This window comes from Candida metapsilosis (genome assembly GCF_017655625.1).
Source record: "Candida metapsilosis strain BP57 chromosome Unknown scaffold7, whole genome shotgun sequence".
Classification (NCBI taxonomy): domain Eukaryota; kingdom Fungi; phylum Ascomycota; class Pichiomycetes; order Serinales; family Debaryomycetaceae; genus Lodderomyces; species Lodderomyces metapsilosis.
This window is the reverse complement of record NW_027138165.1, coordinates 1,677,047-1,700,044: the sequence shown is the minus strand read 5'-3', so window position 1 is coordinate 1,700,044 and position 22,998 is coordinate 1,677,047. Positions and strand designations below refer to the sequence as shown.

Genomic DNA, 22,998 nt, shown 5'->3' with positions numbered 1-22,998 from the left:
ACAACAGACACAGATTCAAATACAGGCAACAAAGAATGGAATCACCTCTACTGAGTTATCCAGTTAGCTAGTAGGATATATAGCATGAGCAGTGAATGGATAACTAAGCCAGCTGTATACCAGTTAGTTTAAAGTGTATAGACTTTTCACTTTGACGTACAAATAATCCCTCTACAACTACAATTAGAACTAAAACAACAACACTTACCACATTGCATACCATAAAAGGGAAACAAACAGACAATTCGTCTATATCGACACATATTTTGTGTCTGATCTAATGGCGGGAGAGGGGTATAGTTTATATTTCTTAATCTTCTTTTTTGATATTCTGTCAGACTCACCTAGTAACCAAAAAAATTCAAACCAATAAACCATTTAAATTTGACTGTTTCCTTCCCCTTTTTCTTCTCTTTTCTTCTTCTCTCCCCAGTAGCATGTCACTCAAATTACCGCAACTGAAGTCGATGTCTCCAACAGAGCCATATGACCCCCTTAAGTATTGGAGAACCGAAAGAAGAAAGAGAATTGAAAGAGCTGAAGAAGCTGAAAGAGCTGACAGATTGCGTAATTTAGCACCCAACACTAATGTTACTACCCCAAACGCTTATTCAACTGGATTAGTCAGTGCCTTCACCAACACTGCTAATCATCAACCTACATCAAACGACATTCAAATTACATCCACTTCACCAATTAAAAATGAAAAAGCTGATCCCACCAATTCAGCTAAATGTCCTGATTTTGATGTTCAATTTGAGAGAGATAGAGGAGGATTTAAGTTGTGTCAAGAGAAAAGAGTGGAAGATGCAAGAGGAAACTCAGGTGTTGGATTCAAGAGATCATTAAGAACCAACCACAGACCTGACTGGAAAGACGAGTGTGATGCCAGAAAGGATAAGCTTTATGCAACTAAAGGATTGAAAACGGGACCAAATGGATACTACAATCCATACCACCATCCAAATGAATTAACTGCAGCTTCTCCAATTGAAAAGACAGTGTCAACCCCAATTCCCGAAATTACCAATTCGTTCACTAACCAAATTGTACCACTTGTTGTCAATACTGAAGTTGAACAGCCAGTTGTGAGTCCTCAAGTTGAAGAGCGTGGATATGGTCAACAAGTTGTTGCTGCTGCTGAACAGAAGAAAGTTGGTGTTGCAAAGTGGAAAAATTTATTTAGGAGAAAAAAATTGAATTCTGAATTTACCACTGTTGCTGCTTGTCATGCTGCTTCCAAGTTACACAACCATCCTGTTGAAGAAGCAAGACCTTTTGCAAGCTTTAACCCATATCTTGCACCTCCTGTTGCTCCAACTGTCCCTGTTTCCCCTGTTGTCTTGCCCCTGAGACCCATTTTCGTGGTAAAGCTGGAAAAATGGCAATTAAAATCCACTATGCAAAAATGGTTAGGATTCAGCAAAAAGAACCCTGCTGGTTTGACGTGTTTAGAGCAGGCTAGTGCCAAAGATTCTAGAACGTTAAGGCAAAAAGAGAGGAGAAAGGAATACAAGAGAAAAAGAAAAGCGGCCAAAAAGTTGAAATCTTCTAAGCCTGCTTATGGAACTGTTTCTGCCAATTATGTTACTTATTCTGCTGCTGCTGGTCCCACTGAAATCTTTTCCTGGTCTGTAAATAATGGAGATGTGGTGATGCCAAAATGGAAAAAGTTCAGTTTAAAGGCTTTTAATTTCGGAAGGAAGTCCAAGAACGTCTGTAAGGATTACCATGGCAAGAGCACTTATGATATTGAAAGTGCTGGCAACCGTGTTCAACACAAGAAGGTTCGCGTTGCAAACACAAAATGGTGGTCATTCAAGAAAAAACCACAGGTGAATGCGCCTAATGTACACCACTTCCCGGTTCGAAACGGAAGGGTTTGTCCAGATTTTGGTCCATATCTTGCAAAAGTTTGGGTTCCAAATGTCCCATATGATGAAACCACCATTGCCGCAGAGCTTGCATTGCTCCCTTGTCATGGGGTTTTTGTTCCTACTCCTGTTGACTTGCCCCTGAAAATCACTTTGCTGGAGAAGTTGAAGCAATTCAAAGCCACTGTGAAAAATTGGCTTAGTTTCGGTAAGAGAGACCCTGCTGGTTTGACGTATTTAGAGCAGGTTACTGCCAAAGATTTTGAATCAAGGAAAAAGGAGAAAAAGAAGGAAAAGAAGAAGAGAAGTAAAGCAGCTAAGAAGTTGACTTCGTGTAACCCTACTGAAGAATCTGTCCATGCCAACGATGCCTCTAACGCTGGTACTGGAAGTTTGGGAAATGTTGTCAACCGCATTGAAAATGTCACAAATGTGACTCCAAATGCTAGGGAACCATTGAACTTATATCCAACTAATTGGGATTTATACCGTGATGGTTGGAAACCATATAACGATTGGGATCAGGGGTATCGTGATGGATTGGCTCAGGCCAAGCATGAAAAAGATGGTCACAGTTGTACATTGAAAAGATATCCCGATGGTTACAATGTATACGAAGATGGTTTGGAGCCATATCGTAATTGGAAGCAAGGGTATGATGCGGGATTGGCCATGGCTGGACATGTCTTTGATGACTCGGATTTTAGAGGAGAATTGCATCCACGCAGTCCTCCTGTATTGAATTGTGCTGAACTGGATGTTGAATCTGAATTCCAGTTCTAAGCATACATGCTTTACATATTCCAACTAGTGTCATCCATACTTTTGAATTGCTGCTGCTACTGGCTGCATAAATAACCAACAAAGCTATTGGATCTATGACAATGGCGGAATTTGCAAGATATCTCATTAGAGAGATGAAGTTGAGACGGGGATAAGATGAGCAAAAATGAACATTACATTTAACGAGAAGAGGATTTAATACAATGAGGGCATTAACAAGGAAGGATATAACGCATAGTGTCGATTCGTGGAGAATTTAAAATACTTTTAAATTCATTTACTTCGAGGGGACCCACCATCAAAATGTGGGTCTGTGAAGTCCAAACAAGGAATCGCTCAGCGATGCGTTTAGGAAGAAGTGTTGAAAACTGCCCCTTTGGTTTAACTCACTATGAAAAGTCAATGGAAGAGGAATGAGGTTGTTACAGCAAAGAAATAACTCGTGATTGGTTATTTAGTTTACAATCTTTGGTGCTCATATTGTCTCAATCAGATATATCTTGATACGTTGGTTTAAGCTTTTGTTACACACTTTATGGACTATTGGACTACTTACTTTGGTACCCTTTTTGGTTTACACTGACTGGACTATTAAAACTGTTTGCTAAACACTTTTTTTATTTGTCATTTGTTTACGTGTGATTGTTTAATTCTGAAAATGGATTATAAGCGATTGGTGACCGCTTATTTGACGTCAAATTACTGGGAGAAAGGTGCTGTAGTTGGTGGGCCACTTTATCTTCAATTTCCCATTTGCTTTTGCAATTTTTTTTTATATTTGTGTCACACATTTATAATTTGACGTCTTTGATCCTAACCCCTTGTAGCAAGCTCTCTATCTCTCTCTCCGTCACTCTCTTGTCATTGCTTGTGAATGCGTTTTAATGCAAGACTGTTGCATTGTGATTCAAATTGACACCTCTTCTGGAAAGCACAATTATCACGAGGATAACACTTCTTTCTCATTTCCGCCGTTTACTGTAATCACGACCATCAGATTCCATCACAGCTGGAGAGATCTATCAACTCACTCGCCAATAACTGATGACTTCAAAAGGCACTTCAATGAAGGTCATTTTCGTTTATCTGTTGCAAGAACACACCAATGAAATACACAACATTTGATATCAAGGGTTGATGATAGACACAGTCCAGTCCTCTAGTATCAAGTTGTCCCGTTTCTGTGAATGACAACCCTGCACTCTCGAATATTCATTGTCAATTTTGCATTCATACTTGCTCTTCCTCTCCCTTTCGGGACCAGTCGCTCCTTTGAACATTCGCGGTAATGGACAGAGTGTTTGGGTATCTTCACAGTAAGGCCAGAAGGTAGAGATCACCCAATCAAATCCTTCTGCGGACGTATTATCCTGTTCAATTTCTAAAACGAGAGCCTCAAAATAGGTACAGTAGAAGATGTAAAATTATTTGATGATTGAAATAGGCTTCTCCTCATGTACCAACATCGAGCACGTCATCGTTATTTAGGTAGTTGTACCCACAATAAAGTCCATGGCAGCGCAAGCTCTTATTGCGTCTGGAGTGGTATCATGTGTGTATTTGAAAAGCTTCAGGATACAGGCATAAAATTGGTCATCGTTAGCACTCCATGAATCCGGAAGGATCTTGAAATTGTTTTATCAACGTCACATCACAAGCACTCATAGCATATCAGACTACACAGTAATCCCATAGTTCCTACCTCCCCCTGCTCGATGTCTCACAAATCAGTTGAATCGATTCTGGGTGGCCGTTTGTTCGTGTTACCAGGGTGGAATATCAAAACCACGAACAACTTTCCCGTTATTGTCATTTCATAAACCTCATTTGTCAATGTAGATCTTTTCACATGCTTTGTGTCAGCAAGGACATGCTGATGACGTTACGTTCATGACAAGAAAACATGGCATAGCAAGTAATGGCGTGTTCAGTCCCCCTCTTCATCATCATACACTTTGGTATAGTCGGCAGCTTCATTGTTGTCGTGAAACCAATCATGTAGGTCCGCTTAGATAAACTTTTCAACGTCTTGAGTTATGTTAAGGAGGACCTTCATCCATCGTAGTAACCACACAGGCTCAATGGGTGTCCCTGCTTTCGGCAACAAATATCAGTTTCTCACATATATTCCATGCTTGCTCTCACCGTTATTGAACCACCTCCTTGTCGATCGATAAGCAAATTTGAGTGATGCATTGTTGATAGGGTATAGCTCAGGGGTGAAATGTATTAGCGGTGCTACCGTGACCTTCAATATGAGCAAACCTCTTCATCAGATAAATTTCAAATGTCTTTAGCCCCATTGATATGCTGCAATCCATTCTAATATTGTAATCTTGAGCATGTTTGCGGGTAGGTATGTCTCACATCACAAGTACGATATAATCAGCAATACGAAAGTAAATGAGTTGTTTACCTTGAGCCACAGCACAATATCTCCATTACTCCATTAGCCTGAGATGTTTATTTTGCCATTATTAATCGTCTATTATGCACTCGACATGTTGTTCTTGGTTCTCTGTATAGTCTTGAAAGGAATCAACCCTCTCCCCAAAGCGAAATATTTTGGAGAACTTTTTTCCTTTGTTTCCTAATTACAACTGCTAGGTACACTTGCTGGAAACCTGAAATCATTATGGGACTCAATCAGTCAGCATTGCCATGATGCTCTCATCCCATGAGACTATGTGGTATGAGTGATTTCTTAAGTGAGGGAGTCGGAGTCGCTACAACTTTCTCATCAGTGCCATCCATCTGCACCATGGCCATACAAGCAACAGAATCATAGTACATGCTTGATATATTCGATCAAGATGGGAATTATACACTGATTTATGTTCCATCCCAGAAGAAAGTTACTATGGTTGAATCATGGTACGATTAATCCTCATAGCCCTGTGAATCCGTGCACTCGAGTATGGAAGATAAATTTTCGATTATTACAACGCAAACAGGATGGAAGAGCAGATTTGAACGCATCAACACCCGTGATTGTACAGTAGCTAGCATTACTTCCCCAACTGTGTGCCTACATCAATGAATAGCGAAAAGTGGGTGATTTTTTGACTATGGTGCTAATTCTGCGATTGATGAATTGTGCTTGAGCAATCGTGCTTCCAAGGCTGGGCTCAACCCATGAACGCAGGGGAAATATTCAAGCTTCGTCAAAGGTATCACGTGCTATCAAAGTCAAAGGAACTATTACATAGTATAAGCAGGAATGTGAGGATCTGCATATTCTACATCTCCATTCAAGACGGTTGTGATTGTTCAATAGTTCATGCTGCATTTACATACTACCTAACTACTGTCGAGCTTCTGTGGTAGCCCAGATGTTTCAAAGTACATCAGAAGGGTTGCAAACTTTTTGTTATTTTCCTATTGATTCGGACTATAAAAAGGGCAACAAGAAAAACCAAAAATCATTTTACAACTTCTACTTCCTTTCCTTTTACCATAAACCTTAACCCACTTTTTAATCATGTACGATTTACTCACTAACTCCTCACAAGAGGACCAAAGCGTTACTTGTTTCAACCAAGCTTTTACTGTTGACAACAAGGAAAATGAAGAATATGGATTTGCTTTGATTGAATCAGCACTATCAGAGTTGAAAGAATTGGTATCCCATGTTTACAACAAAGATAAGATGTCACCCACTCAAGTCCACCCAAACATTCACCAGTCTACTAAGAAGAGCAAAGTCAAGAAGATAAACAACGGCACAGCATTTTATCCAGCAGATTCTTTGTCAACTACTTCAAATGTTTTCAACTCAACCACTCATACCAAAAAAGTGTTCACCAATTTTCAATCCAAAACTAATAGTCAGTCACATAAAAGATTTATGAAGTCCAAAATTAGAAGAGACGAGGAAGATGATGTTGCCACTGAAGGTGCTTTTTATCCATTGTGTTTCAATGACAAAGACGAGAGTGATACATCGGTGGTTATTGAATCATCGAAAATGATGCTTTCCAGGACTAGCAGACGTATTCAACAACAACAACACAGACAACAACAAACAAGATTTCTCCCATCAAGTCTGAGCAGCATCAACCAAACCAACACCAACACCTGTTTTAATCCCCCAGTCAACTCATTTCAACCACCAAAACAAAGAAAGAAGTCAAACAAGATCGAAAAGGTTGAGTCAAACAAACCCAGTCTTGTTATGGGACCAGTTAGAAGATTTGCAACCCCTTGGGATGATTACGAAGATGAAGATGAGAATGCCTCATATGAGACTGATAAAATTGGAAACCAGTTGAGCGATGGGTTGGGATCCATCACAGAAAAGATTAATTTTGCATTTCCATTACCACAACCAGATCCACCCATGAAGCATACCCCAGCAGTTTTGCACATCGGGGATGACTCTAGGAGCAAAGTTAAGTTCAATAACAAAATGGAAGTGCGTCGTTTTAGTGATGACAAGTGTCAAGATTTCACCAGAGTTATTGAAGGGAAGAATAGAGACAAAAAACTTCAAAGGAAATGGTCTTGGGGATCTAAAAGAAGAGCTTCTAAAGAGATAGTTGAACAGAAGCCCAGTATATTAAAGAGAACTGGGTGGATTCCTGGTGAAAACATTACAGATGAAGTGATTCCATTATTCTCTCCTGATACTCAACTGGGACGTGTTGCTCTTCATTTGGGGATTGATCTGGACGAGGAAGATGAAGGTGAAAACGTTAGCAACACCGATGTACCCGAGGAAGCAAACTATGCAACTACTGTTCGTTGTGAGTTGTGGGATGATGGTGATGAGGAATGGACACCCAATCCTAAATTGATGGCTGATACACCAGTCAAGAAATTCAAAGTACATCTCCGAAGATTCGTTAATGGATTCAAGATACAGGGGGAAAAGCTTCAAAGCTTGTTATCATTGCACACTCTGTCGGGCATAATGTCAGGTCTGGCCAACCAGTCATTTACAAGTCCTGATTCGGGTGAAGATGACTCAAGTGAAGAAGCTGAAGGGTTCATGACTATTGCTCCTATACCAATGACTGTGCGTGTGTAAGCCCACTCGATATGCTGTTACTGTATTGCTGTTGCTGCTGTTGTTTTTATTAGAAGTTGATGGTGTTTTTTTGTATCTTTGTTTAGATTTATTAACTCGATTTGAGCTTGTTTTACTTTACAAAGAATCTTTGAGTCGAATAGATGACTGTACACCATTGGAACAAAGAGTTTCAGAGGAAATGCTGTTCAACCTCTTCTTTTCTAATGTCTGTGCGGCTGATAAGACCAAATTCGGAAATGAATTGATTTTGTGTTGTTGATTCATATTTACGAGAATTATACTTTCCTTAAGGGGGGATTTGCTTGTAGTGATAACAAAACTATGATCTCTTTGTAGTTTCCTCAAAAAAGAGGAGACCGTAGAAATGTGGTCATGCAAATTCGAATTTTGATTTTGTATATAAAGCATACCAATTTCAAATATATAATTCTTTTCTTTTAGGCAACAATAAGACTAACATTGGCACTTTGAAATGAGGAATAAGTGAGAAGTGGTCATTCAAATCATACGGCTTAACACCCGCCTTGATATACCAAAAAAACCACGAAATAGAACCAAGGTCTAGACTCGGTGGGATTAAAAAGTAACAGGTGGTAAAGGTCAAGGAGTTGCCACTAAGGAAGAAGAAAACACATGGGATGGCTGCTATCGTCTGGTCAGAGAAGTACTAGAGCACTATAAAGTCCGTGAAGTGAGCTGAGACCCTTTCTCATTGATGGTTCCACACTATAGGTCGGAAGATGAGTGTCTTTGGTATGGATATGTTGTTCAGAATTACACGACATTTGGCACGTGATAAATTACAGTTTGCAACAATTTTGTTATTCCCAAAAATCATATAAATACCCTTCAATTTGCAAAGAATAATTGTATCCGTTTCCACCACTTATCTTTCCAAATACATTCCATTAATATCAAATTCTATACCTAAAAATGACTTCAAGTGTTAATTATATCACACCCGAGCAATTTAATCAAATTTTTAAGCTTCAACAGATCGATTTATCACAAATCATCCCCAACTACAACCCAAATGGTGATTTTATGTTGACATCACCGGTCAAATTACAAAATACAAACAAGGATGAGCCTATAATTGATCCAACTGAATCATCCACCGAAGAGTCATCCACTGAAGAGTCGCCTATCATTACCACCGACTCATCAGTCACATCAGAAGACGAAGAGGACCAGTTAAATTTAGAACTGACTACCCATACCAAGAAAGATCCTACAAACAACAACAGTCAACCAACCGACCAAGGAGATTTCAATGCTGTACAGAGTGTTCAAGACTCTGACCCATCCCTCAAGACATATTCTACCATAACAAAAGTTTTCTCAAAAAAATATGATCATCATGCGAATACTGTTGACAATGCAGTATTATGCCGAGCTGGTTTAATAGAGGACATTTGCGGTGTCCCAGAAATTAGACCTAAACGGGCCCTTGATGACAACCGTTTTGAGTCATTGTTTGATTTTGTTAATTTTTTACGAGAAGCTGAAGAGGATGTTGCTTTGATTGAAGAGGAAGAAGTTGCACCTATTGTCACGTTGGACGGAGAACATGCTATTGTACAACAGTTGCCAGAAGAAGAGGTTACAGCTACAGAGTTGAGTGAGAATGCCCCTGCTGAGTCACATTCCACCGACGAAACACAAAGGAGTGGAATTTTTTATCGATTCCCATGTCCGGAGAACGACAACTTCGGTTACTTTGTTGATGCAACAAGTCGTTGCTTTGTTGGTAAGGTGGATACTAGAATGGTCCCTGGCAGCTATGTTCCTGATCACATACCCATCATTCGTCATCCAGGAGGTTTCTTTTCCTTACCACTTCAAGAGGTTCTATATTCAAGTACTGACCCTTCACCCATCTCCGAAGAAGCATTGTTGAGACGCCGAGTGACCTTCAACAACTTCACTCAAGAAAGAAAATCTAAGGATGGAGTAAACATGGATAGGCGTGGGACAATAATGGGAACTTCTGACGAAAATTTTTATGAGAGTGACTTGCAAAAGAGACCAAGGTCTCGTTTCACTAAGTTGAAGAAGCTCTTAGTCAAGTTGAAGTTGAAAAGAAGCCCTAAGTCAAAGTCCAAGAGAACCCCAGAGTTGAAGTCCATCTTGAAGCCTTCAAGAGAACCACCCAGAATAGCCCCACCACCTACTAATCCAAATGACGTTTTCGATTTTTGGTTGATGGCTAATGGAGAGCCAAGATTTGGGAGGCACTTTGAAAGACCTGGTTCCGTTGAATGAAGGATGAAAAAGGTTGGAAACCACTGAGAGCCTCTGTGTATTCGGAGTTGTGTGATGATGCTAGTCTGGCCAACTAGTATTCAGAGCCAATGATGGATGACACAGTTGGAAGGAAAGTGGTGAAGAGATTGAAGCTATATATGTTGTACTTTGATTAATTTTATTTGTAACCACAAGTTGGTTTTTATATATATACATCTCTTACTTAATTGATGACAATATAGTGTAGAAAATTCATTTTCTTCTAATATGCTGTCGTGTCATATTCTTGTGGCTTCTGCGACACTGATTTTCATTGAATGAAAGAAAAAAAAAATTTTCTTCTTCATTTCCACCCAAAGGTATCATCTTTAAAACTCAACAGTAACAAGATCAAAGCTATATCTATATATAAACCTCAAAAAGAAAGAATAATGAGTGGGACAGGGTTAGCCAATTGCGTTTCAATGAGACTGTTTTCATCTTCTAGTCGAGTGATGAGAATCAGTAGAAAAGAATTGATGGATAAAACAAGACTACTTAAGGAGTTTCGTCAGTTTCTTGGTCCTAGAAGCATAACAGGAGATTATCACAAGAACAAATATTACTATCCAACACAAAATAACAAGCCCAACTATATTGTTAATGATGGGAAGTCAGTAGTTGGAGAAAGTCCCAAATTGGGTCAACCATCAAGACTGAGAAATGTCGATGTACCAGGAAGAGATCCTCATTTACATCCTTTTCCTCATAATATTTATACCAAAACGGCGTACATGATACCAGAGCATTTGAAACTTCAGATTGTTGAGGATGAACAAGTGAATGGGTTACATCCACAAGAAATTGCCCATAAATATGGTATTAATTTGCAAAGAGTTGAGGCTATATTGAAGCTTAGTGCTATTGAAAAAACTTTTCAACCAAAGGTATGTTATAAGAATAGCAACGAGTTATTACATTCATCATACAAACTCTACTCTTAGTTGATCCTTAATCATATGATGAAATTGCAATTTTAAATTTATTTTATTCGATTAGTCTTTAAGACAAACTACATGGTTATACATTTATGCCCTGAACTTTTAAGGATCAACAAAAGAGATAGATAAGAGAAACAGATGGAGGCTATTAGTTTGAAAAAATCCTCCCTCTGTTTTTACTCTTGGTGATGGATGTATTAACACTCACAAGTTCTTTTTACTAACCAAAACGTATTATCTAGGAAGAGATTGCTGAAGATTTGAAATCATTTGCAACTATTATGAAACGTATGTTTCCTCTTTTCAAAGGAGGTTATACTGCTGATAATTTAACGGAAATTCCAACCCCACACAAGACATTAACTGATAGGTTTTTAACTATCGAGGAGAATGAACCATTTGGACCAGTGGATGCAGCCAAGATACTACACCTTGAACCAGCATCAAAGACATTAAAGAAGTTGACTGAATTCAATTTGGAAGAAGCACAAAAACAACAGCAAGTTATTGAAGATGAAAAGATTGACATTGTGTATGGTAAAAAGAGAAAAGATGAAAATAAACTCTTTAGATTTACCATGAAGAATGTTGGTGAGTTTGGTCATCGTTATGGTGCATCTAGAAGAGATAGGAAATTGGATAGAGCCATTGGTTTTGATGCAGCAGGTAAAATGATTTATTTGCATCCAGATCAATAAAGAAAACTAACAAAACTATAGCCACTTGTATATATTAACCGTAAATCTGTATTCATAGGTTAATTGATTTTGGAAAGTCTATATACACTAAAGTGTTGGTTTATATATCTAGAGAGATATCCAAAGAGAGGAGGAGACACGTCTTTTAAAACTTTAGTACTGCATACAATGCATGAATATGAAATTTTTTTTTTTTTTTTTTTTCTTTTCTTTTTCGTGTCTTTGCTCTGTTGAAAGAAACTTTGAACAACTTGTTCAACACGAACAGAACACACACACACACACACACACACACACGCACACACGCTCTCCTGTGGTTATATTCATCATGTACATACAGTCGATACTTTGTGTTTTGGCATTTGCCCAATTGATCTCCGCATCAGCTTTCACATTCATCTTAGCTGCCAAAGAAAAATCATGTTTCTATGTCTTTACTGAAAAACCATCAACTCAAATCAGATACTATTTTGCTGTTCAGAGTGGTGGATCGTTCGATGTTGATTATGTTATAACTGATCCTAACCAAAATGTCATATACCAAGATAACAAAAAGAGACATGGTGATTTTGTTTTCCCAGCTCAAATCCCAGGGGAATATGAATTTTGCTTTTCAAATACAATGTCAACTTACCTGGAAAAAGTTGTTGATTTTGAAATCGAAGTTGAAGGTGATGGAACCGGTTCGAAGAGCGTTAAAGCAAGTTTACCAAATCAACCAAATGCTAAACCATTGGCTCATGTGGAAAATATGAGAGCAACTGTTGATAGTATTGATGATCAATTGAATGGATTGGCTAAAACTATTCAATTTTACAAGACTAGAAACGGTAGAAACCAAGCTACTGTCCAATCTACTGAGTCTAGAATCTTTTATTTTTCAGTATTTGAAGTATTGTTGATGGTTGGTATGGCTGTTTTACAAATTACAATTGTTCAATTATTTTTCAAAGGATCAAGAAAACAATTGGTGTAGAAATATATGTACATATCCAATACACATCACACATATCATATATAATAAACTCACACTCACAGCGTGACTCTATAGAGGGCCTTGACTTCTACACAAAACATCTATAAACTAAAAGCAAGCCTAGCACGCACACGCGTATCACCGTGTCCACTAGTTCACATTCACACCATGTCACTACTAAATGCAAAATCACACACTACTGAACAATACTCAAGATCCTCATCACCTAAACCTATACTACGTAACTTGGATCAAGAACTGTCTGATGAAGACGATTTTAACAACAAAGAAACAGGAGAAGAAGCAGATGAGGCAGAAGAAGCAGATGAGGAAAATCACCTAGACATCAACACTGAAGATCAGTTGGCAAGGGAATCAGACATCACAGTCTCAAATATTAAACTGTCTCAAGCTGAATACCGCGGATTTACAATCTACGTACTAAGTTCATTGGCCTTGGTCCTTTACGTGTCTTGGACATTGATTCCACCATCAATTCTACACAAACTATCCATTGACTACTATCCAGATAAATATTGGAGTATTGCCATCCCCAGCTATTCCTTACTATTGATGGTCTTTATCTATTGGTTCTTGGCTTTGTACAATACTGAAGTGTTGACTTTGCCATTGGATAGTATTCATAATTTTGTTGATGAACATACTCAATTCCCCAGTGACAAAGAGAATGAGATGAAGAGTAGTAATCAAGTGATTAAAGAGTACATACATCAAGCACCAAGTGGAGTTTGGGATCTTCCAATTACAATGGTCAATGAGGTATTGTATGATGATTTAGAGTGAAGTATAGAAACAGTCTTTCAACCTACTTTAACAACCTTGTGAAACAGCAAAAATGAATACAGCTTTGTCTTTTGGAATTGCAGTGGTGAAGTAGAGACAGGGACCATTCCTAGATATCGAATCTTAAAGCTGCAATACCCACCAACCCTTCCTTGGTCCTTGAGTTATACAACCTCATATATTGAAGGTGCTGATCCGCAAATTTAAGAATGCTGACAATGTGGTATAAAGGAGTGCATGGATAAAGTCATATTCGAGCCAAATGCACTAGTACGTGGCTTCTCAGTGTACAATGAACACGGTCCTTCAAGTTTCCTTTGGTATACTAACTATTCACACTTGTTCTTATACTTTTATTGGTAATGATTATGCAAGTCGCTTAATACGAAGAATATTTTGCGTATTTTTGGTGCCGTATGCTAGAGTTCGCATTCAAATTCGTTTATCTTTTGACATGGGTATGCAGCCACAGTTGACAAGTTTATAAATAGAAACAAAAGAGTTCATAAAAATATTTATGTCAACCTACTTGGTTTCTTCACCATTCCACCAATCTTCATTAGCTTAGTAATGTTTCCATTAATTCCGTGGTTGTTCTTATTGGGAGATACCGCTTTTGTCAGAGCCGAAGCACCGACACCACAAAAAACAAACAGTATAAACACAAACTCAGCCAAGTTTGACAAGGATATAGTCACAATCGGCATTTTGATTTTTGCTGCTGGGGCAATCACTATAGCAATGGCATTTAGGAGCAATAATGACGAAGCAACGAATAAAGCCACTACAAGTGGAAAGTCATTTTAAGGTGAAGCTGTTTCGGTTTGAAAATGGTGACTGTTGTTTGAACAAAGGTGGCAAACAAGTACGCTATACAAGAATTGGGGTGGCTAGATTATAAGGAGGTTATCGTTTTGAAGTAAAGTTTGCATAATTTACAATTTCAGTTAGTATCTATTGAAATGAAGTTGAATAGAGCCCTAATACTGTAGACTTTGTCTCTACATTGCCGACACTGCTGGCATATTGTACTATAGCAAAGAATTGACAGGTTTTCAAATCAAGTGTCCCTTACATGTGTGTGTATGTGTGTGTGTGTGTGTGTGGGGGGGGGGTCGTTTTGTAAACTCCTACGATGAACCTATGTTAGTCAGTACATCTGTTTATAGCTCCAAAAACTCGCAGACGTCACCCTTGTCAGAAAAAGGAAATAACTTTGCGCTCGAAAGCGGAATTCAAAAGATAACAGAGAATTGCACTAAAAGGGGGGGAATGGGGATGGAAGTACTATCTAACAATAAATAATGAGCAAAAAACCTCATCCATTTACCAATCACCAAACAGTATCCTTAGACTAAGGAACAATGCTCCATCTTCACGTGTCTGCGAGTATACTTGTTGTAATCACAGCTATAGCCTACTTTATTTACAGCAGTTCAAAACCACATCATCACAGACACACGGCAAACGTAACACCAGTTGACCCAGGTTTCAATTGGCAAGACCAACCACCATTACCAGTACGCCCGTTTGTTGGTAAACGAAACTTTAATCCAAAAATTGGTGTGAGAAATATATCAAAGACTCCGAATGATTGGTTATTGATTGAAAGCACGTATTCAAAGGTCACTACGCTAAAGGCAAACTCGCTAAAGAGTAATCCACATCAAACAATGCACATTCATCAGGATTCGAGGTCAATCAGAGCGGTACAAGAGCTATACGAGGTAATGTTTGAGTTTTATCTTAAAAGGTATCCCCAGTATTTCAAAATGGATGCTAAAGCCTGTATGATTGAGAACAAAATTAATGGATCAAAGTTTGCAAAAGATCCTAAAAAATTGGATTCCCATGAACTATTGACAAACATTGGATCCAACATTGAAGAAGATTTTGTCTTGTTGTTAAAGAATGACTCAACGGCAGGGGAAGAAGAAGAGTACATTTTACGATCGTCAATTGTGGGGTTTCCAGCTGGCTTTGACCCAAGTGATCTATTTGATAAACCAATATCGTACATCCACACTTTAGTACCACAATATAAAACACACTTGCAAAACCCAATGCACAAGTTTTTCAACAATTTGAAGCCAACGGACTTGTGGGTACGACACAACTGGTCAATACAAACGCATGGTGAATATTTTACATTGAATAATCATGCAAGACAAGGTGATGAAGTGACGAAATTGAATATAGATGACATTGATTTCATTGATGGATGTTTTTTGAGATGTGAGAGACAGGTGTTGACACGATTACCACAATCCGGTGCCATTGTGATGACTACACGCACATATTTGACTAGCTTACATCAGATCAAGAATGAAGAAGGCTTGGGCAACGAGCTTGCTCGAGGCATTGACTCATTACCGCAAGATATGGCGTACTACAAGAAAAGGGAGACATGGGGTGATGCAGTAAAGGAGTATTTGTTGACAAAAGAGGACACTGATGGTGCTCCAGTAAACTAACTGATATTCAGGGTGATGAAGTTTTCCAACACGTAAATCTCACTCGCATCCGCGGAATTAATTTCCTCAAGCGTGGAGAGTACTTGTGAATTGTAATGTGCCTATTGAGTCAGATACGTCTGACCCATACGCTCAATATCCCTTCCACATATGCAAGCAAGCATCGAGGGACTATTTGATGGCGTAGATAACTTCTCATTGCGATAGTTGGCAATCTTGCACTATACCACGAGGGAGCTTTGCTCTAAGGATGAATGGAGCCTTCTGGAGTGACATTTATTTGATGTCTGGGACTTGCTGAGCTGATCATTAAAGGGCATGAGGCTATGTACAGATCCTCACTCATACCTAGTTAACAAGTACAAGACCCGAGAAAGCACCAGACTATGGTTTACCATCTAATAACATTTGCTTTATTCTACCACAAGTGCCTGGTAACAACCGACAAGTGTACGTCACACTTTTCAAAATTTTGCGTTTGATTATTACTGAAGAGGAAACTACTTTTCCTTTTTGTTTCTTTCCTGACTGCAGCCACCATGGGTCAACTACCAACAAGAGATGAAAAGAAAAGAGCCCAACAAGAAGGAAAAGAGAAGCGCGCAAGTGAGAGGATGATTGACAATTTATATCACATTATAGAAAGCCAATAAACAGCAAAATAAACTCAACTCAAAAAGTTCTTTAAGCAGCAATTGTAGTAAAGTCAAAAACCAAAACAAACTGTCACGGTAAAACCAGAATCAACAACCAAAACACAAATTTAAGGAGGGACAAACCTATTACTTCAAGGACTTCTACGACGACGCAAACTTGAAAACATGACTATCTTTTTTTGTAGTCATCTCTAACAATTCTTGACAAAAGTCAACTTTAGCAAACAAAAAACAAAACCCGAATATCACTATGTAGAATGAACTCTTGAGCCGAACAGCACCAGGCGGTGCGCCGTTCAATATTTAAGTAATAATCAAAAGTTCTCTCACACCTTGTGGATGTGTGTGAATCTATAGTGAGGTATTGTATCATTTGCTTCTAATTCTCTCTCATCCATGATCAACTAATCTCCCAACGTCGCTTCTTTCTTTCCTTCGAATAGGTATTGCATTTTTCTTTCCCATCTTATTGTTTCAAAATTGAATTTAACTCATCTGGTTGTTTATCTACCACCTCCTTTGTTTCTGGTTTAGGAGGTAAGCGATCTAACATTGAAAACTTCTCAAAGAGAACATAGTCCGTCATCTCAAGACGGATAGTAGCTTCAAGTACCTTTTGTACTTCTGATTCTGTAATCAGTATCATACGGTTTAACTTTTCAACTAATTGTTCATCAAATTCTGTACCATCAACCGCCAATTGAAATTCTTTGACAAGTGAGTTCAAAAACCTTGACACCGAGTTGAAAATCTTTCCAGCTGATGCCATTAACTGCTTCATCTTCTTCATCTTCTTCCATTCCGGAGTTTGCAACAATTCTATGGCGAGAAAATACAAACTGAAAGTTCTTTTGTATAGATCGGACTCTAATGTCCGTTTCAAAACAGCTTCTTGAGAAGTGCCCATGTCTAGTAAATGTTGGTGGACGGTCCTTATAAAGGTTGCAAGTTGTTTCTCGCAACGAGTCTTGTAGCTTTTGTTAATCTTCCCCTTTTCGGTGAGGAAGAATTCCAACCTTACAAAGGTAGGTGGTTGGTCACCGGGAAGTTGTCCTTGCCAGTCTGATGTCAACAACGGTAAGATCATTCCCGAGAAGATTGTGTCGAAAGATTCCTCTCTCAAGTCTAATAATTTCAGCAAACCATGAACATAAGGAAGATTGTCATTTTGGACAATCACTGACCCCTCATTGTCGTTTGGTTTAATTGCTGACTCTTCTTTGACGTTTAAATTAGTGACAGGTTCTTCTTTGACATTGAAATTAGTGACTGACTCTTCTTTGTCTTTTCCACCGCCAATGCCAATCGGTTGAGGTTCTGAGTCAACAGTAATTGCGCTCACAACCACTTGAGTCTCTTTCTTAACATCTTCCTCTCTACTGTCATCACAAATGGATTCTTCAGCTTTGGTATTGTCAATAGGTTGAGGATCTGAGTCAACATCAATTACGCTCACAACCACTTGAGTCTCTTCCTTGACATCATCTTTGCGGTCATCACAAACGGATCCTTGATTTTCTGCACTGTCGTATACGTTGGCAACAATAGTTGGGTAGTCAGTCACTCCATTGAATGCAGTTAAGTCTTTCTCATTATTTGTAGGACACTCATTTTGCTCACCACCATTTTCAGTGGCCAATTTTTTCTGCAAAATATGTATTTGCCTTAACTCATCTCTAAGGCGGAGTGCCTGCCAAAAGTGGACGTTGTCCAACTTTTTCGACACACAAGCCAACACGGAATTAGTGGGATCCACCCGTTTGGTGAATGGATAAACACTATTGAAATAACGAACCTCAAATGGTTCAAATTCCTTATCGTTAAAGTGTACGATAACTTTATGGATCTGCCACGGTTGGGGGACCTTTTCAAGCATGCGTTTCAATGTACCTCTTGGTGCACCTGCTGGAAGCTCCAAATGGATTGCATCTTTGTCACTTTGTTCCTGTTGTTTCATTATTAACTTGACATCAGATGGAATTTCAATTTTGGAGTAACAATTGTGAGAACGTTCAGACCTTTGTTTCAAATGGGATTTAACTAAGTCATAGTTCAACGGTTGCTTATGGGAGCTGAGTACTTTATAAATCCTTGTCTGCAAATTTTTGGTTGATGCTTTTAATGCAATGATGTCGACATCACCAATAGTGGAAGGACTTGCAGAAGGATTTGCTGCGACAGTGGTTGTATTTGTTGGTAATTCAGATACAGTTGGAACAGATACAGTTGGAATAGATACAGTTGGAGCAGATACAGTTGGAACAGAAACACTTGGAACAGACTCAGTTGGAATAGATACAGTTGGAGCAGATACACTTGGAATAGATACACTTGGAACAGATTCAGTTGTTTCAGATGCAATTGGGGTAGATACAGTTGGTGAAGATACAGTTGGTGAAGACGATTGATCAGATTCAGCTGCTTCAAATGACGGCGTTTCGGTCGTGAAATTTCCATTCAAGATGACTTTTGCCACAAGGTTGTCGCTGCTGTTGCTTCCGTCCTTGGATGTGAAAGTGGTGGTGTTTGAGGCGGGATCATAGACAGCGTCGTTGGCAATAAAAGGTGAGTTTGTTAAATTACCAATTGGAAAACTAAAATGGTAAGTTGGGGCGTTGTAAACTGGACCATAGTTCTTGATGATGACGGGGGCATGGCGGACACGATGACGATGTCCCATGCGGGTGGAATCAGTAGTGTTTGGCATGTTTGTGTGGAGTTAAAAGACGGGAAGAAGGAGATGTACAAATGAGTTCAGGCGTTCTTTTTAAATGGTTTTGAGAAAATTACTGAATTGTGTTGCAAAACTTGACAAATACAGAGATTGGGATATAACTACGTATTCTAGCAACGATAATTGAGATGTATTAGATATGGGATACATAGGTGTAGACACTAGCATAGTACTTCAAGTGGTAATTGACATCAATGATTGGAATATCTTTGGTTACGTTTCTCATCCTTCGAAGTTTGGTGAACTTTGGTGGCTAGATTTCTACTTTGAGGCACAGATGAGGTATTCTCTAATTGGGGATCTGAGAATGTTGCATCAGTGATTGATTAACTGTTTCTGATGATCGTTGATCGGATGTGTTGGTGGCTGATGGCTGACTTGTCAGCTGTTGAATTAACTTTGCAACCAACTTTCTCTTTTCTGAAAACTGCACATAAGCGAAAGAGGACACCCAAAGAAGTTAACCAAGTAATGCAATAGAATTATTAGTTCAACGTGCAATAGTTGAATATTAGACTATAGAGTCTCTTCACTGTTGTTCTTCTACAATCGGTATCAAAAATCTATGTACTTTTCTTACTGAACCTATATATCTGTAAAACTAAAACAATTAATTAACGCATTCATTTTTTCTTCCCTACAAAAACATCACAACATTAACATCAGCAATAAGAGATCTACCACACTAGTTTATCATAAGTTATTGCAGGAGGAAATGGCATTGAAATTAAAGTTAAAAGTTCGACCAACAGAAAGCCCAGGCAATCAGCTGCCCTCTCGGAATGAAGACCCCACGCCGAAAGCACCTACTTTGAAAATCAAGCCTCCACAAACATCCTCAAAGCGAACCTTAGAGGCAAAAGAGCCAAGCAAAGAAGAGAAGCCAAAAAAATTAAAGTTAAGCTTGTCGAAAGGTAAACCAAACATACCTAGTGGCGGAAGTAAATCACAGTTTGCTCCACGTGTAAGAATAAAGCCAACGAGGATACCTGGTGAAGGTTATGATTCCGAGGCCCCTGATTTGGAAGATGACCCTTTAATTGAACAAGGAATTGTATTGAGATTCCTAAATGATACGAATCTCGAGTTTGTTCATAATGCTGTTGAATCGGGCGATTTAACTGGACTTAATGTGAAATGGATTACTAGAGAGAAAGCAGTCGTCAATATTAATGGCACTCTTTACTCTGCCAGACTAATAGATTTACCAACATTAGTGGAGGTTTACAAAACCGTTGACAAGAAGAACATTCTTAAGAATTTTGATGTCTCACAGATATTGCTTGTGTTGCATAAGATTAATCCCACTCAATTGAATACAGAGACCGACTTTGAAGTGCCTGAAGAATATCTTTTCAAACATCCTTTTTATGATCATGTCAAGAATCATGAAGTCCCTCGCAAACGATCAGTTTATCGAAATGGGGTTTTGGAGCCTTTCAAAGATGTTTATCGCAGATTTAGACCCACGCGAGCTGATCATAGGGTGATCCAGGATATTGAGGATAGAGTTGATGCTTTAATTAAACTAGATAATGAAGCTGAAGAAAGTCATTTTGAACTAATTGACGCCCTGTCATATACAAAATATGGTCACATAAGCAACTCCCCGTCCGGAGTGCCATCGCCTTATCCTGAATCCTTGAGTCAAAAGTTTGACAAGCTGTCAAAACTCAACTTGGAAGGTGTTTCAGATTCGGGTAATCGTTACCAGACGATACAAGGTAGTAGTGATGTCGCCGACACGAGGGAAGATCAAGATCCTGCATTGAATGATGATGATTTCGAGATCAATCTCGAAGAGGAGTTGAATAAGGTTCTTGATGATAAGGACGCATCTACCGATCATCAAGTGGTAACTGTATCTCCACAGATGGCCGAAATTCTACAAGACAAAGGTGCTTTGGTTGAAGGATCGTTTCCTGAAGATGATGACGATGGCAATGCGAGTGATGAACTTTTGTTTGGCGAAGTGGATGATGATGATGATGACGAGGAGGAGGATCAAGAAGAAGGTGAAGGAGCTGTAGCGGACGAGGATGATGACGGAGACGACGGAGACGAGGAAGATGACGAGGATGGGGATGATGAAGAGGATGACGAGGACAAAGGACTAGGCAAAGAGAGCTTTCTGCACACGAAGTTGTTAGAGGAGGAAATCACAGAGCTAGAGAAGGCAGTAGAGAAACATAGAAAGAATCTCTCCTCGACAACTGACACGATGATGAAAATGAAACTTCAAAGCAACATTTCATCCCTCAAGGCATCATTAGAACAAAAGAAGAGGGACTTACTGAGATCAAATGAAAACGAAGGGGCATTCCATCGCAGCTCTGTTGGAGGTCAGTTTGATGCAGAGACATTTTCTGATAAGAATTCAGATCATAGCATCAGAGATAGAGAAGAAGACGCTGCTGATGATGATGAGGATGCTGAAGAGGCAGAAGGTCTGGACAACAACAATGATAGCTCTGGTTCAATAGACGATCTTTTTTAATATATAATGAAGCTAAAAGTGCAAAGTCAAAAGCTTTCATGTCTGTATAGCTTGGTTTCTTCTTCCTAGACAAAATGATTTCAGAAATCGTGAACACAAAAAAAAAAGAAAAAAACTAAATTAAATTACAAAAAAAAAAAAAAAAAAAAAAACTCATCGATTGGATGAGATTTGTTCTCCTTACTACTCCACTCTCTTAGCTACCATACACAAACAGACAAATGTCAACGAACTCGATCAAGTTGCTCGCTAGTGACGTTCACCGTGGTCTTGCAGAATTGGTGTCTAGAAGATTAGGACTCCAAATCACTCCCAGTGAATTAAAACGTGAATCTACTGGAGAGGTTCAATTCTCTATTGGAGAATCTGTTAGAGATGAAGACATATTTATTATTTGCCAAATCGGGTCAGGAGTAGTCAATGACCGTGTGATAGAGTTAATGATTATGATTAATGCCTGCAAGACAGCCAGTGCTAGGAGAATCACAGTCATACTTCCCAATTTCCCTTACGCTAGACAAGATAGAAAAGACAAATCGCGAGCACCAATCACCGCAAAATTAATGGCAGACATGCTTACTACAGCTGGGTGTGATCATGTCATTACAATGGACTTGCATGCTTCCCAAATACAAGGCTTTTTTGATGTTCCTGTTGATAACTTGTACGCTGAGCCTAGCGTGGTTAGATATATCAAGGAGACAATTGACTACAAGGATGCAATTATAATATCACCAGATGCGGGTGGTGCCAAAAGAGCAGCAGCTTTGGCAGACAGGCTTGACTTGAACTTTGCCTTGATTCACAAGGAGAGGGCGAGAGCCAACGAAGTTTCCAGAATGGTTTTGGTAGGAGACGTGACCAATAAGATTTGTGTTATTGTTGATGATATGGCGGATACATGTGGTACCTTGGCCAAGGCTGCGGAAGTGTTACTAGATAATAATGCAAAAGAAGTCATTGCCATCGTGACACACGGTATTTTATCAGGAAACGCTATTAAAAATATAAACAATTCCAAGTTGAAGAAAGTTGTTTGTACTAACACAGTGCCATTTGAAGAAAAATTGAAGTTATCTAACAAGTTGGACACCATTGATGTTTCGGCTGTTATTGCCGAAGCTATCAGAAGACTTCACAATGGTGAAAGTATTTCTTATTTATTCAAAAACGCGCCATTGTGACCAAAGGGCGAGGTAGAAAACACCTACTTTTGAACTTGTAACAGTGGTCTCTATTTACT

General features: G+C 38.9%; 11 protein-coding genes across 11 annotated transcripts; 10 read left to right on the top strand and 1 right to left on the bottom strand. All coding sequences in view use genetic code 12, as the record gives it.

The window, feature by feature from the left end:
* Window positions 1-437: 437 nt before the first annotated feature.
* I9W82_005318 (uncharacterized protein) lies at window positions 438-2,657 on the top strand (the record flags this gene model as incomplete). Its single annotated transcript, XM_067694482.1, has 1 exon — window positions 438-2,657. The coding sequence occupies one exon, from the start codon at window positions 438-440 to the stop codon at window positions 2,655-2,657; it is 2,220 nt and encodes a 739-aa protein (XP_067546798.1).
* Window positions 2,658-6,138: 3,481 nt separating this feature from the next.
* Window positions 6,139-7,686, top strand: I9W82_005317 (uncharacterized protein; the record flags this gene model as incomplete). Its single annotated transcript, XM_067694481.1, has 1 exon — window positions 6,139-7,686. The coding sequence occupies one exon, from the start codon at window positions 6,139-6,141 to the stop codon at window positions 7,684-7,686; it is 1,548 nt and encodes a 515-aa protein (XP_067546797.1).
* Window positions 7,687-8,622: 936 nt separating this feature from the next.
* On the top strand, window positions 8,623-9,954 carry I9W82_005316 (uncharacterized protein; the record flags this gene model as incomplete). The annotated part of the gene is made up of 1 exon (XM_067694480.1): window positions 8,623-9,954. The coding sequence occupies one exon, from the start codon at window positions 8,623-8,625 to the stop codon at window positions 9,952-9,954; it is 1,332 nt and encodes a 443-aa protein (XP_067546796.1).
* Window positions 9,955-10,400: 446 nt separating this feature from the next.
* On the top strand, window positions 10,401-11,614 carry I9W82_005315 (mitochondrial 37S ribosomal protein mS45; the record flags this gene model as incomplete). Its single annotated transcript, XM_067694479.1, has 2 exons — window positions 10,401-10,862; window positions 11,159-11,614. 2 exons carry the CDS (start codon window positions 10,401-10,403, stop codon window positions 11,612-11,614), a joined length of 918 nt encoding a protein of 305 aa, XP_067546795.1.
* A 328-nt stretch (window positions 11,615-11,942) lies between these two features.
* Window positions 11,943-12,590, top strand: I9W82_005314 (uncharacterized protein; the record flags this gene model as incomplete). Its single annotated transcript, XM_067694478.1, has 1 exon — window positions 11,943-12,590. The coding sequence occupies one exon, from the start codon at window positions 11,943-11,945 to the stop codon at window positions 12,588-12,590; it is 648 nt and encodes a 215-aa protein (XP_067546794.1).
* Window positions 12,591-12,758: 168 nt separating this feature from the next.
* Window positions 12,759-13,394, top strand: GPI19 (phosphatidylinositol N-acetylglucosaminyltransferase; the record flags this gene model as incomplete). The annotated part of the gene is made up of 1 exon (XM_067694477.1): window positions 12,759-13,394. The coding sequence occupies one exon, from the start codon at window positions 12,759-12,761 to the stop codon at window positions 13,392-13,394; it is 636 nt and encodes a 211-aa protein (XP_067546793.1).
* A 570-nt stretch (window positions 13,395-13,964) lies between these two features.
* Window positions 13,965-14,201, top strand: I9W82_005312 (uncharacterized protein; the record flags this gene model as incomplete). The annotated part of the gene is made up of 1 exon (XM_067694476.1): window positions 13,965-14,201. One exon carries the CDS (start codon window positions 13,965-13,967, stop codon window positions 14,199-14,201), a length of 237 nt encoding a protein of 78 aa, XP_067546792.1.
* A 557-nt stretch (window positions 14,202-14,758) lies between these two features.
* I9W82_005311 (uncharacterized protein) lies at window positions 14,759-15,868 on the top strand (the record flags this gene model as incomplete). The annotated part of the gene is made up of 1 exon (XM_067694475.1): window positions 14,759-15,868. The coding sequence occupies one exon, from the start codon at window positions 14,759-14,761 to the stop codon at window positions 15,866-15,868; it is 1,110 nt and encodes a 369-aa protein (XP_067546791.1).
* A 1,122-nt stretch (window positions 15,869-16,990) lies between these two features.
* Window positions 16,991-19,231, bottom strand: I9W82_005310 (uncharacterized protein; the record flags this gene model as incomplete). Its single annotated transcript, XM_067694474.1, has 1 exon — window positions 16,991-19,231. The coding sequence occupies one exon, from the start codon at window positions 19,229-19,231 to the stop codon at window positions 16,991-16,993; it is 2,241 nt and encodes a 746-aa protein (XP_067546790.1).
* A 742-nt stretch (window positions 19,232-19,973) lies between these two features.
* On the top strand, window positions 19,974-21,755 carry I9W82_005309 (TATA-binding protein-associated factor TAF7; the record flags this gene model as incomplete). The annotated part of the gene is made up of 1 exon (XM_067694472.1): window positions 19,974-21,755. One exon carries the CDS (start codon window positions 19,974-19,976, stop codon window positions 21,753-21,755), a length of 1,782 nt encoding a protein of 593 aa, XP_067546789.1.
* A 221-nt stretch (window positions 21,756-21,976) lies between these two features.
* PRS1 (ribose phosphate diphosphokinase subunit) lies at window positions 21,977-22,939 on the top strand (the record flags this gene model as incomplete). Its single annotated transcript, XM_067694471.1, has 1 exon — window positions 21,977-22,939. One exon carries the CDS (start codon window positions 21,977-21,979, stop codon window positions 22,937-22,939), a length of 963 nt encoding a protein of 320 aa, XP_067546788.1.
* Between the last annotated feature and the right edge of the window lie 59 nt (window positions 22,940-22,998).